At 39.7% G+C, this 14,866-nt stretch overlaps 4 protein-coding genes across 4 annotated transcripts in view; 1 reads left to right on the top strand and 3 right to left on the bottom strand.

Annotated features, from left to right (window-relative positions):
• Positions 1-14,866, bottom strand: part of LOC131693374 (prolactin-releasing peptide receptor) — a 359,374-nt gene that overhangs the window by 159,816 nt on the left and 184,692 nt on the right. The gene's annotated exons all lie outside the window — the stretch shown is intronic.
• Positions 8,101-11,004, bottom strand: LOC131687082 (uncharacterized). The gene has a single exon (XM_058971124.1). It carries the CDS (start codon positions 11,002-11,004, stop codon positions 8,101-8,103), a length of 2,904 nt encoding a protein of 967 aa, XP_058827107.1.
• Positions 11,004-13,133, bottom strand: LOC131687081 (uncharacterized). The gene has a single exon (XM_058971122.1). It carries the CDS (start codon positions 13,131-13,133, stop codon positions 11,004-11,006), a length of 2,130 nt encoding a protein of 709 aa, XP_058827105.1.
• LOC131693375 (putative nuclease HARBI1) lies at positions 13,479-14,839 on the top strand. The gene is made up of 4 exons (XM_058981140.1): positions 13,479-13,597; positions 13,676-14,114; positions 14,181-14,325; positions 14,428-14,839. The coding sequence occupies exons 1-4, from the start codon at positions 13,479-13,481 to the stop codon at positions 14,796-14,798; spliced, it is 1,074 nt and encodes a 357-aa protein (XP_058837123.1). The 3' UTR covers positions 14,799-14,839.

The raw sequence follows: 14,866 nt of genomic DNA, 5'->3' as shown, positions 1-14,866 counted from the left end.
TTTATCCTACATTTGAACACTATAACTTCATTTTGGTATCATGTAGGCCTCTTTCAAGCAACGTGGAAGCAGTTCTGTGCTGGAAGTCCTAGTGAATATGGAATGCGCTACCCATGTTTGTGAAACATTTATACTTGAAGATACCTGCCATTCGGCACATTAACGATGATCTGCAGACATGTAAAGTCATCCGGAAACACAGAGAAACTTTACAGCCCATTCGGTGATTCCGGATTCCTTTTCAACGGACACATTTTTAAGTGAATATTCCTGTCATGCGGCACATCAAGGTGCACCAGCTCGGTTTTCAACGAACAATGCTATCACATGTAAAGTCATCCGGGATGAAACGTTTTTGTTAAACATTTCTGTCATGCGACATATCAAATAATATCAACTCTATAATTTATGGACAATGCAAATTCAATGGGACACTTTATTAACAATTCTGGAATATGGAAGTTCGAACCAAACAATTCTAGTAATTATTTCTGTCATGCGGCGCATCAAATTCTGTGATCTGTGAAAAATACAATCATATTTGAAGACATTTGGATACAGTGTTCCTTTTAACGACTGCTCCCGGTAATTCCGGTTTCCCGCTTCTTTGATAATTTTTTAGTGAATATTCCTGTTACACGGTACATCAAAATACATCATATAGGTTGTCTATAAACTATTCAAGCACATTTGAAGTCTTCCTAGTACACGGTTATTCTGGAATTGATTGCATTTTTAGTGGATCAAGCGTGTCGAATAACAGGTGTATTCAGGTACAAACATTTCACAGATATGGGTTACTCATTTTGAATCCACAAAGTCTCTCAGATGGTTTCAAAATTAGTTTGGAGCCTTTATATATACAATTTATTAATGTTCATGTTATATTAATACCAGTTTTCATGCTATATTTTGAAAAATTAATGAAACTGGCTTAACATTGCCTCGGACTGACCCCATGAAATTTTCGTATAAATTTGGAGCCGGATATGTGAACAGTTCAACTCACGATTTATGAGACTTGAATAAATTCCATTTCATTTGCAGGTGTTTTGGTTGGAATTGGTTTTGAAATTAATTGGTTAGGTACCAATTGCGAACTACAAAGATGAAATATAGAGCAACAGCGGTCAACGTTTTGAACAAAAGTTTTCATCAAGATACATTCGTACATTATTGTGGTATGAAAAATACATGTTGAAAAAGACTAAGCTTGCTGCTTTAAAGAAGCATTCGAACTTGCACAGGAGACTTCTTTATAAAATATAAATAGTTATCGTGCTAAAAGAACTAATTTGAATACCACCCTAGCATAAATATAACACCACCCTAGCCATTTTCATCACAAAATGGTGCTTATCTAGCTCCCAACATTACTTATGATATAACAGCTTAAGAATAAATTGTTTTGCCTTGTTAAATATACCTTCAATACTATATTGCACCGGTACGTCACTTTGGTAAAAAAATGGCGTCTACGTCACTTTGTTTTTCTCGTTTTAAACAGCCATTTTGCATAATTTTTTAAAGACAATTACACTGAAAGACGTGGATTTTTGTTGAAAATTCAGAAATATGAAAAAATGAAATTTGACCAAAGTGGCGCTTACGTCACTTTTGCATACAAGGGCAGTATAGCGTTCCAACTAAATCATCGTGAAGTAATTTTTGAAAAAAAAATATGGAACGGGACTTCTTTCCTTTTATTTGTTCTGCTCCCTAACCCAGTTCATTGGGAAAATTCGATCAAAGGTGCCCAAAAAAGATGCTTTTTAAAAAAAATCGCGATACTTTGGTTGTAAACTGTGAAGTCCCGTTCCATTTTCTTTTTTTTTTTTTTCAAAAATTTCTTCGCTATGATTTAGTTGGAACCCTAAAGCCCTGCCATCTTTTTATTTGTTCTGCTCCCAAGCCCAATTCATTGAATTTTTTTTTTTTGAAATCGTAAGGCACTGCAAAAAAATTTTGACATCCAATTTTTTTTTCAAAAATGTCCTTGGAACTAAAAAAAATTGAATTTGTTTTAAGCGGTTTTCGTTTGTGTTGACATTAAATGGTAATGTTTCATGCTATTTTTTGATATATTTCGACAAAAAACATTTCGATTTTCAACATTTCATGTACTAGACCCCCCCCCCCCTAGATTTTTTGGAATACACTCAGGTTTTTTACGCTTTTTTTGCGCGGTGTTTTTTACACGGATTTTGAAATTTACGCGGTTTTTATTTACGCGGATTTTGAAATTTACGCGGTTTTCATTAACGCGGATTTAGAAATTTACTCGGTTTTCATTTACGCGGTTTTCATTTACGCGGCCTGTATCACCCGCGTAAAATAAACCTGAGTGTATTATGAAATCAACATTCAAACGCTACACCCCCTTAATGATGTCCGTTTGAGCTAAACAAATAATTGCATAGATTCCTTTTTCGATGTAATAAGGATTTTATGTAAGACTTCACGTTAACATTTAAGATGACTATTTTCATTAATATCTTCCCTCTTGAACACCCCTAGTTCTCCATACAAACTTTGGTTTTAATTTGTAAAGCCCAGTTCCAATTTTTTTCAAAATTTTCTTCGCCAGGGCTTTCCTGGGACCGCAAACTTTCGCAATTTTTTTTCGTTCTGCTTCCCGATCGTGTGTTGAACAGTGTCATTGGGGGGAATGCCATTGAGGATCGAATGAATTTTTTGATACCTACTATTATTTTAATTCCCAAAGGTAAAAAGCGAAAAAAAAATTATTGTAACACAGAAAATGTTCTAGTTAACCTCTTTTATTTATCAAAAAAAATCTAGGAAAGTTTGGTACATGTTTTAAACATATAATAGTTTATATAAATTAAATCAATCATTGTTGGTTGTTTGCTGAAATTGACGACTCGTTACGATATGGACGTTTGACTTTTGCACAACAGATCAATTTTCTTGTAAATCATCTGGAGGTTCCGCAAATGCAAATTTTGGAAAAAAAAAATTATCAGGTATTATGCGGTTTTCGCTACTTTTTCAATGTCCAAATATTTTTTAAATATACCTTTATTTTTCTGTGGATGGAACAAATTGCATTTAAAACGTTTTTTAAAGGGGACTTCTGGTGTAGTGCGCAAAAAAATCGACTTCCTTTTTATCCGCTGAATTGTTAGTATTGCACCTTTAGAAAAGTCTTCCGCAATCTCGGTGGTCACGCTGAACCTCTCTTTTGGTTTTTAACAGTCATATATTCATCGCGCGTATTTGCTATAGCACACGCAGATTTTAATCAACCGGCAACAATTTTCGAAAAACTGACAGCAATAAAAATACAGTGTAAACAATACACTCTAAACCATTTCTACCTAAATTTTCAAGAGAAAATACCCAATGGGAAATTTTCTGCAGCGTTTCTTTCGTGGTGCAATTTGATGTGGGACACCCTTTAACAGCGTTTTTCTCGAAACCTCGTTATTCAAATTAGCGAACACGATAACTCAAAAACTAATCGACGAATTGATTTGATTTTTTTATGAAAATGCGCAATGTGTGTAGCCTGTCGATGAACCACAGAAAACTGAATAAAAAAATTTCTCCCTATTATTTGGTAGAAAACTGAGCGAATTTTACTGTAAAATATGAGAATTTTCAGTTTTCATGAAGCCATTTTCTGAAACTCGAACTTTTTTTCTATTTTTGTTGGTTCACCGAGTAGCTACAAGTCTAAGCTTTGCAAATCTCTTTGGATTTCCTTTGTCAGACAACTTTATCAACAATTATCGTGTTCGCCACAACGCTCCTCGACGTGGAATTGGTTGGACGTCTACTCTTGGAACGCTCGTATGTGTGGCTCTGTGTGACTTTCGTGTGCAATGCTTGTATAAGGGATCATCCATAAATGACGTAGCATTTTTGAGTGGTTTTTAACACCCCCTCCCCATTGTAGCATTTCGTCACAAACCTCTAAATACCCCCCCCCCCCCTGATAATTACGTAGCTTGACGGTAACCCTACCCCTCCCCTTGTCCCTGCAAAAAAATAAAAAAAATAAAAAACGATGTCAATTAGATGAAACTGGTAAGATTGTCGTGACATCAGGTCAATCCCTATTCCCTTTAAAAAAGCTACGTAGCATGACATGACCCCCTACCCCTCTGTCGTCACACATCATCACAAAATACAAAACTCCCCCCTCCCCCATATAATGCTACGTCATTTATGGATGGTCCCTAAATAGATCTTAACATTACACAAAAGATCCATTGTTGCCTTGCCTTCAAAATCATAAAACAAAGTAACCTTCGGTTTGAGCAATTTACACCGGATGCCCTCCTTAAGTGTTTATTTCATTGAAAGACCTCCTTAAACGAACCCGCGAAAAAAAATCCGTTCATAAATTCATTAACAAAAGATCACGATTTCGCGAACTGAACGATTTACGAAAATTGTGCCTGACTTCCTGAAATTATGAATAATAAACCTCGTATTCATGAAACTATTTGTGTTTTCAAAAATTAGCTCGCCCCGAATATATACATGGCGTTAGATTCGAATGTTTGGTTGGGTTACTGTTGTTGTTCCCGGAACATATTTAGTTTTTATTATGACTCTTGTTCATAATTTGAGAACAAACAGCCGCCAGTCACCTGATGTTCATGATTTCAGGAGCTTATTTGCGATTTTTCTGGCCTCTCATCACCATACCTTGTTTTTTTATTCATGAGTTTGCTATCAGATTTTTCTGTCAGACTGGCGAGATTTAGGATCATGACTTAAGGTTGTTAGTCACGAATTTTGTAATTTCTATTCACTTTATCGTCATATTTTAATCATGTGTAGAATTATTTGTGTTCATGATTGCAGGATCTTGGTCACGATTTTCGTAATTTCTGTTCACGTCATCGTGATATTTTATTCTGGAGCTTGCTTTCGAATTTGACACGTGGAGTAATGTGACCCATGTTCATAATATCAGCAGTTTTATTCTGTGAAATATATCACGAACACGATTTGTGGTGCTCAACGCAGTTTTCGTTTCCTATCCTAACATTACACTAAACCTTATCAAATGAATAACGATATTCGAGGTCGTAATAGTTTTCTCATATCTACTGTTCAGTGCTCGTACCTATTACTGGTCATTAGCAGCAGGACATTTCGCGAAAAAGTGCATAACACAAAAATGATTCCACTAAAAATGCTTCAAATTTTGTGATTTAGTTCACGTGAAAAACGGTCAAATGACTATCTTGCTAAAGCCCCCAATAAAAAAAATGACAATTACAAATTCACGTGAAAGTTTTATTACCATTTTGCATGAAATTGAAAATAATTACAAATATTTAAATATTACAAGCATACAAAATAGATCGTAAACCATGCGCTAGAAATCATGAACTAGTTCACAAATCCATGAATAATGATGTTATAAACTATTTGACGAGCACGAATTGCCAAGCGTGACTATTGTACTAGGAATCATGAACCAGTTCACGAATACATGAATAAAAATTAATGATCTCGTGAACTATTTCACGATCACGAATTGTAAGTCTTGACTATTACACCAGATACCATGAACCGGTTCGCGAATACCCGAAAAATATTTCAGTTAGTTTGTGAACTATTTCACGAGCACGGATATTGGATAGTGAATAATATATAAGGAATAATAAATCAGTTCACGAATACATGAATAGTATTTGATGATTTTGTGAACTATTTGACTAGCACGAATAGTAAGTCGTGGCTATTATACTAGAATTCATGATCTAGTTCACGTATACATGAATAATATTTTTTGATTTTTTATTTATTTCACCGGCAAGCATGGTCGTGACTATTGTACTAGAAATCATGAGCCAATTCACAAATTCTTGAATAACATTTCATGATTCTGTGAACTATTTCACGTGTACGGGTATAGGATTGTGAATAATATATTAGGAATCCTGAATTAGTTCTCGAAAAGTGAATGAATTCATGAACAAAACTCCGGGTTTCGTGAAATATTTCACGAGAATATATCCAGAATGTTTTGATTTCGTGAACGAATGTTCCTAAATATATGAATAACATCATGAGTCAACCTTTTATTTTATGAATAATGTTCAAAAAGTTGTGAACCAGTTCACGAACAAAAAATAGATTTGCTAGTGACAGGCGGAAACCGTCACTGAAGTTCACAAAACAAAAACCAATATTTTCTCTAATAAAAGCGTTATGCTGGCGTTACTGAAAGGAAATTGAACATAAATATAAAACACATTATTTTTGTTCATGGTCCTATTTTCGTAACGTAAACACGTGTTTGTTCCAGAACTCATGGCACTTTATTCACGAATTCAGGGACAATTTTTTTCCGTGAAGAGAAAAAAATGTTTTCACATTCATTTTTGACGAAAATTTGCACAAAACAAATATCAATACTGCTTTTCTGAAACCTGATATATGTGGCGGAAAGTACTTGTCCTCAGAAATTTTTAGAACAGAATTTTGTAAAAATTCGATCGGGGAGCTTTTTTTAGGGTGGTGGTTAGCAATTTTCGTCGACGACTAATCACTTATTTTTATTGGGTGATTCAGCAACTGTGATATCTTTGAAAATGAATCACTTTGGTTAGGTAATTATTTTTTTCCGATTTTATTTTATGGCAAACTGCTAAGCAGTTTTCATTTTATGATATTCAGAATAGCACACATTTTTTTATTTTAAATATTCTTTGATTTGACGGCATTGAAAGGGAACCCGTATCCGCCAGGTGATTGAGCTAACATTTCTTTGGACTGAGCAAACTAATTTCGTTTAGTATTTTTTTGATCAACTAGGGAACTTATTTTAGCGTGCGTTGGAACTACGCATGGTCTTGTCTGAGTGGAATGAATGTATGAAGAATGGAAGTGGAAGAATCGAAAACCAGTTACTAATTTGCGGCAGTCATACCAGCACGAAGAACAAATGAATGACTGGCGTCCAAAAAGGGTAACCCACATTTTGTACTTTTTGCAGGAAATGGAAATAGCTTCCACTTTTCCAAATTAACATTGTACATACAAGATACAAATACAAGATTTTATTAGCTGTTTATTGACCCATATTGTCTAGAAAAGATAAGATCATTAACCACCTTCCAATTCATGAGCTTTTTCGTAGTTCCAGGGGGTAACCCCGGGGGTACCTAGCGTCACAAAGGGGGTAACCCACAATTCATACGTCCTTTGTTTACCTTTCGATTTAGAGTTATGATGTCTTTGGCTAAGTTATTGCATGGTATCTAGCGCTTTATTTGATCATTTCATATTAGTTTCGAATTTAGTCGCTAGGGCGGCGCTGTTATCAACTTTTTAATGGAGCAAGATAGAAAGGTGGCATCTACGACAAAGTTGTATGTCAGGTAAATATAAGTATATCTTCTGAAGATACTAACTTAGTAAGTCCTACAAGATTTGAAATATATGGCATTTTAAAAAACATAATATGCAAGTAAAATTTTGAACCAAACATGCTCTATCTTGATACCTACAGAACTTACGAAGTTTGCATATTCAGAAGATATATTTAAAATAAAAGTACCTACAACTTTTCGAAGACACCACATTTCTATCTAGCTTTAATAAAAAGTTAATACAACGCCGCCCTAGCGGCTGAATTTCAAACTAGTATAATTCAACCAAATAAAGCGCTAGATGCCATACACCAACTTTTCCGAAGACACTATAACTCTGTAACGAGAGATAATAATTGTGTTCGAGAGTGGACTGTAACTTGGTGATTATAGGCGAACCGACGAACTCCGCGAACTTTCCACCACGTAATTCGGAAACCGGATAGAAACACTTGCGTTTAGTTTTAATAATGTATTTCCGTCTATTTACATGTGTTACTCTTGCTTAAATTTGCTTCACTCAAAAAAAAACTAAAAAACTTCGACTGCATGTCTTAACACGACGAAAGTACGATACCTTATGCCATTTATCCTCCAATACAGGTAGCATTTTTCTTCCCTTTCGCGCGCTTCGTTTGCGTTGCGTTTGTTACGCTGACGTGACGCAGCGGTGCGTGTTGCCATATTATCTAGGCAGGCTGTGTTTAAAAGTTACACACAAAATTTTCATTCGTGACGTTTAAACGGCCCGAACATCCTCCCCCGCGAGAAGCTGGTTGTCCAATATAGGTAAAGGAGCCAGCTTGTGAATTGGGCGCTTCAAGATACCAACCCTGGTTCGGACATCGACAACACGGATCAATCCATCCGATCCTGAGTAAGTTTTTTCTACTCTTCCTAGTTTCCAATGCTGCGGTGGTAAGTTGTCGTCTCGAATGATTACCACCATTCCAGCTTTAATGTTCTCCTTTCTCTTGTCCCATTTTTGTCGTATCTGCATCTCCTGCAGATATTCTAGAGACCAGCGTTTCCAGAACTCCTCACGCAAATGCTGGACATACTGCCACCTGGAAAGCCGATTAACAGGAATTCCGTCGTAGCTTGGCTCCGGAATAGCAACTAAAGGTCTGTCGATCATGAAATGTCCCGGAGTCAAGGGTTCAAGCTCTGATGGGTCGTCGGAGGACGCATATAATGGCCGAGAATTGAGCTGAGCCTCAATCTGGCAGAGTAATGTCGAAAATTCAGACATTGTAAGTAGGCATGAATTCAAATTTCTTTTCAAGATTGCCTTCATGCTTTTAACCCCTGCCTCCCAAATTCCTCCCATGTGTGGTGCATTTGGAGGAATCATTTTCCATTCAATCTGTCGGGATTGACAGAATTCTTCTAATTTCAAATTGGTGGTTCGATCCTTGAAAAGGCGGTGCAGTTCGATTAAGTCGTTTCGGGCTCCGATAAAGTTTGTCCCGTTATCGGAAAATATTTGCTCAGGGACGCCACGACGAGAGACAAATCGCAACAATGCGGCAATAAATGCATCAGCGGACAGGTCTTCAACCAGCTCCAGGTGAATTCCCTTAGTAACCAAACACACAAATACGCTCACATATCCCTTTACAGGTGCTACCTTTCTACCAGTCTGCTTAATTAACATAGGACCTGCAAAGTCGACGCCCACCTTGGTGAAAGCGGGAGCTTTGTCGCATCTTGCTAACGGCAGGTCCCCCATGAATTGGCTTGCACACGGAGGTTTTAATTTGAAACACCGCACGCAATTTCTTGTCACCTTACGTACAGCAGAGCGAGCTCCCAAAATCCAAAAGTGACGACGAAGCTGGGCTAGAAGAGCCGACGGTCCAATGTGTAGGTTCTCACGATGTACAGCTTCAATTAATCGTTTCACAATCACATCATCCTTTGGTAAGACCCACTGATGCTTCACGCCGTACGGCAGATTTGAATGCCGAAGACGCCCGCCGACACGAATCATTCCATCGTCCATAAAAGGGTTCAACATAGAAAATCTCTTGCAGTACTCACCGGACTCAATGATGGCTGCTTCCTTGCCAAAATGTTGCAGTTGAACCACCCGAACAATCACCTTCAAGGAGTGGCGCATTTCAAACACAGTTGGGAACCGCTGTATGATTCGCTTCTTCTTCACCTTTTCCTTCGCGTTCCAGCAAAATCGTAAAACGTAGGCAAGGATTCGCTGGAGCTTCCTGAAGGACTCGAACTTCTGAAAAATCGGTAACGGCTCCGATTTCATTGTCGTAGAAACAATAGTGGATCGCCGCAACTCAGGTACATCGTCATCGGACAGCGGTTCTGGATCAACCACCTGATATTCTTCATTGCGCAGGAACAACGGTCCATTCCACCAAAGGTCGTTGTTCTCAAGACCATCAGCAGTTTGACCGCGTGACACTATATCGGCCGGATTATCCAGCGTGTGAACATATTTCCATTTGAATTTCATTCCTGTCGCAGTAATTTCACTAATTCGATTGCGTACAAACACTTCTAAATGGTCCGGATTCTTAGCTAGCCATGCTAGCACCACTTGACTATCCGACCATAGTGTAATGTCACGAAAAGACAGTTCTAATGCTGAAATCACTGCTCTCACCAATCTGTGCAGCAAAAGCGCAGCTAGAAGCTCCTTTCTTGGAATGGTCAACACTGTCTTCGGAATAATCTTCGATTTGGCACACAGCAACCGTACCACCGTAGCTTGACCAGACACGATTGACCTGATATACACGCAAGCCCCGTATGCCTCCATACTTGCGTCACCAAATCCATGAAGCTCGAAAGCAGCAGCTCCAGTCACCATCACATGACGAGGGATGCGAAGGCGTGTAATACCACACAATGCACTAAGAAAATAATCAAATTTCTTCCTCAAATCACCCGTGAGCTCTTCATCCCATTCCACTTCTTCTTTCCAGATATTCTTCATTAGAAGTTTGCCGACAACGATAACTGGTGCCACAAGTCCCAACGGATCAAACATTCTCGATACCAGTGAGAGCGCTTGTCGCTTGGTTACGTCCTTTTCACTCACTACTGGAAGGGAGATGTACTGGAGAACGTCCAAATCAGGGTTCCACATTAACCCTAATGTTTTGATCACCTCACTTGTTCCGCTTTCATCAATACTGACCAGTTCGTCCCGGTCCTTTTCCGGAATACGCTCCAGCAGTACCGGATTGTTTGATGCCCATTTGTGCAAATGAAATCCACCAGCCTGAAGGAGATGAATCAACTGCACCTGAGCTTCACTTGCTTCATCCAACTTGTTGAATCCGAACAACGCGTTATCGACATAAAAACTGTTCTTCACTATATCTGCAGCTAGCGGGTACTTGGAGCTTTCGTCGATAGCCAGCTGCAAGAGTGCCCGCGTTGCTAAAAACGGGGCAGAAGCCGTGCCGTAGGTGACAGTTGTCAGCTCTAGGACGCGAAGGGGATCGGAAGGATTTTTCCTCCAGAATATACGAGATAGCGGCGTATGCCGCCGATCGACTAAGACTTGCCTATACATTTTGGCCACATCAGTAGCCAACACATGAAGCGGAATACGGAATCGAAGTGAAATGGACTGTAAATCGCTCTGGATGATAGCACCAATCTTCATTACGTCGTTGAGCGATCGACCAGAGATACCTTAGCGGACGCATCGAACACTACACGACACTTAGTAGTGGTATTTGAAGGTCGCAGAACAGCATGATGTGGTAAGTACCACTTAATGGTGTCTACTGGATCCTTGTTTACATCAACTTCTTCACAGTGGCCAAGACTCTCGTACTCGTCCATAAATTCCTGGTACTGCTTCATCAAGTCCGGATACCGTAACAATTTTCGTTCCAATCCATGGAACCTTTTTAATGCCATCGACCTAGAATCTCCCAGCTCGCTGACGGACTCCTTCAGAGGCAGCTGGACTATGTATCGCCCGGACGCATCTCTACGATGGGTAACCTTAAAATGCTCTTCACACTCATCCTCATCATTGCACGATTTATCAGCACTAGCAACATCTTCGACTTCCCAAAATCGTTGAATGGACTGGCTTAAATCGTCCATCGTGATTGTATGCGAGTGAACTGCTCCATCTGATGCCGCACCATCATTATACACGCCACCAACAACCCAGCCAAATTGGGTCTCGCGCAAAATGGGTAGACCCTCAGCCAACATGATCTCACCAGGTAGCAACAACTTCAGGAACCATTCGTTACCCAAGAGCATATCCACTTTGCTAGGATGCAAGAACTTCGGGTCAGCCAATTGAACACCAACGGGAATCTCCAATGAACTGTTCATAGCCGACGTAGGGAGATCTGCAGTGACCTTGTCGGTGACAAGGCATTTGATTTTTGCGTGGAAATCAGCGTACCTTGAAGACAGATGCACCACACAATCACTAGCGGATTCTATTTTCGCGCTATTGACTCCGAACAACGTGACCTTTGAAGCATTCAGCATCAATCCCAGCAGATCAGCCGCTGAACGTGAAATCAAATTTACTTGGGAACCACTGTCCAATAATATTCTACACGGGTGGGGCTTGTAGTTTTTATCAAAAACATCCACTACCGCCGTGAGCAACAGCACTTGCGGCGAATGAGTAGCCAAGTTGTTGCATGTTGCTACTGTCGGAACCGTTGCTGATGGTGCATTCTCTTGCTCTATTACAGGTGGTTCCGGAGCCACCTTAGGTTTGTCCTCTGCGTGCAACAGGCTATGGTGCCGACGCTTGCACTTCTGGCACGATTTGTCCGACGAACAGTCGATACTTCGATGGCCTCTTCTTAGGCAGTTGAAGCAAACGTTTCTCTCACGTACCTTCACCAATCTTTGCGGAACCGGTAGAGATTTGAAATCAGCGCAGTTATGATTTGCGTGTACCTTACCGCAGAAATCGCACTTTATTTCCGTCTCGCTCGACGAAACCGTTGCATGTACCTTTTGACCCGGCGGTTTGCTAGGTGCATAAACAGATTTAACGGGAATTGTAGCCTTCTGGTAGCTGATTTCAATTCTCTCCAGAATGAAAGTCTGTTCCTTCAGGAACGCCAGCATTTTTTTGTATTCGGGGAGCTCTCCATGATTAACCGATGACTCCCATAGATGACGAACATCAGAGTGCAACGCTGCGGCCAAAAGCTGAATCACGAAATCCTCTCCAACACCTTCGAATTGTCGTTCAAGAAATTTCAGCCCTTCGACATGTTTACTGCATTCATCCACCAGATTGCGTAGCTCCAAATGACTCTTCTTAGTCATGCGCTTAAGATTCAGCAGACCGTGAATATGGGAATCTATGGCATGACGCTTGTTCTCGTACCGCTCTTCCAGGATTTGCCACGCATGGGCATAGTTGCCCTCATTGATTGTTTTTGCATCAATAAGACCAGCTGCACTACCGACCAGAGCTTTCTCCAGATGGTATAGCTTGACAGCTGGTGGATCTGGACCTCTGTCCACGAGGTCCTTGAACATGGCCTTGAATTTTGGCCAGCTTTCGTACCGACCATCGAATGTGGGAATCGGCATGCGAAGCGGTTGGTGAATTACAACTGGTGCTTGCTGGTTATTGCCATTCCTTGGGAGCTCTGTGGTAGCAGCAGCAGCCGCCGCGGTTGCGTTGATCCTGGTGAGCTGTTCCTCCAACATAATAGAAACATTATCGTACAGGATGTCGAACTCTTCATACTGCTGGTCATGTTGTTCGTAGTCCTCGACCGCCGTTAGTTCCATTATTCGCTCGTGAACATCGTTGTAATCCTTTTGAGCTGCTTCTAATTTCCGCAGATACACCTTAACCTCAGCTTCTGTCAGCTGAGCCACTTCCTGTTCATCGGGGCATATAGGCCCTTATTACCGTTCTCACTTACACGTTCACTTTCACTTCACCTACACGTCACTTCACTTGTTTTTACCTATTACCGTTGTCACCTACTGTGAAGTGATGAAAATGAATACCGTGAAGTGAGAGTGACAGTGATGTGACGTTCGGAATAGTCTTAAAATAAAAAAAAATTCCGTGTCGTTCAAATTTGTGTTTTTTTTTGTAAATTGACTGGTCGAGATTTTTATCTGAAAATGAGTGTAGAATTATGGTTCGATACAGACAGTGAAGACGAGGAGGAATATGCTAATCTTGCAGTAGATCGTCGGCGCATTAGAGATACTTCCAATCCGTTGGATCAAACTGAAAAATCGTATGTATTTGAAAACAAAATTCTAGCTAAAATCTGAAATGGTAGATAGAAAGTTACATGCTTTAAACGCATTTTCAGTTTTATTCGTTTGTTCAGGGTATCCAAGGAGATTTTTAAATACCTGCTGGATATAATCGATTCGAAAATCAATCCAGTACAACTATCTACATCAGTTCCTCCGACGATCATGCTGGCAGCTTCCTTGAGATTTTTCGCGGAAGGCAACTACCAGAAAGGCGTAGGAAATGATAGATTTATCGGATTGGCGCAACCAACGATGTCAAAGGTGTTGCAGCTCGTTTTGGACATTATTGAAACTGAAGTCTGCCAAGTTGCAATTCAGTTTCCATCCGAAGACCGCGAAATAAATGCGATTAAACTTGGTTTCTACGCTAAAACTGGATTTCCAGGAGTAATCGGATGCGTAGATGGAACTCACGTAAGCATCATACCTCCAGCTCGCGACAAGCACCTGTTTTACAATCGTAAAGGATTTTACAGTCTAAACGTTATGTTGGTAAAGTTGAAATAAGGTTGTAGGACCTATCCATTCTACTAATGTAGATGTTGAACAATTTTACAGGTTTGTGACCATAACTTAATGATTCGGTATCTCGATGCGAATCACCCAGGCTCCTCCCACGATTCATTTGTATGGAATGGTAGTTCGCTGAATCAGTTACTATCACAGAGATACGAAAACGGGGAGAGGAACTTCTGGTTACTAGGTGAGAATAAAGTTAATGAGTGTATTGAAATGTCAAAGATTTCAATTAGTGTTTGCCGAATTCATTAATCTTGCTTTGTTTTGAATTTAACATCTCTTATAGGTGATGCCGGCTACCCTTTGACGCCATTTCTTATTACCCCCTTTCGTACGGGTACAAGTACCACTGATCGACAGACGAGGTTCAATGAAGTGCATTCCAAAACTCGCATCACAGTGGAAAGATCGATTGGAGTGGCTAAGAATACTTTTCGATGCTTATTAGGAGCAAGACAGCTATATTATAAGCCTGAAAAAGCCACGCAAATAATAAATGTGTGTGTTGCTCTACACAACCTTCGCATAAAGCATAGAATGGATTATGACGAGCCGGAATTACAGGATGGAGAAGGGGACGCAGAATTACATGGTATGGATGGAAATCAAACTGATGCGTTTAGGATAAGAGAAGAAATCATGAACAATATTTTATGAATGCAGCCAAGTTATTTTGAGCATCATGTAATAAAACTATAAACGAGAAAGGAATAGAATAAATGTTT

Source organism: Topomyia yanbarensis, chromosome 3 (genome assembly GCF_030247195.1).
Source record: "Topomyia yanbarensis strain Yona2022 chromosome 3, ASM3024719v1, whole genome shotgun sequence".
Classification (NCBI taxonomy): domain Eukaryota; kingdom Metazoa; phylum Arthropoda; class Insecta; order Diptera; family Culicidae; genus Topomyia; species Topomyia yanbarensis.
Note: the sequence above shows the minus strand (reverse complement) of the source record. Positions and strands in the feature narration are given on the sequence as shown.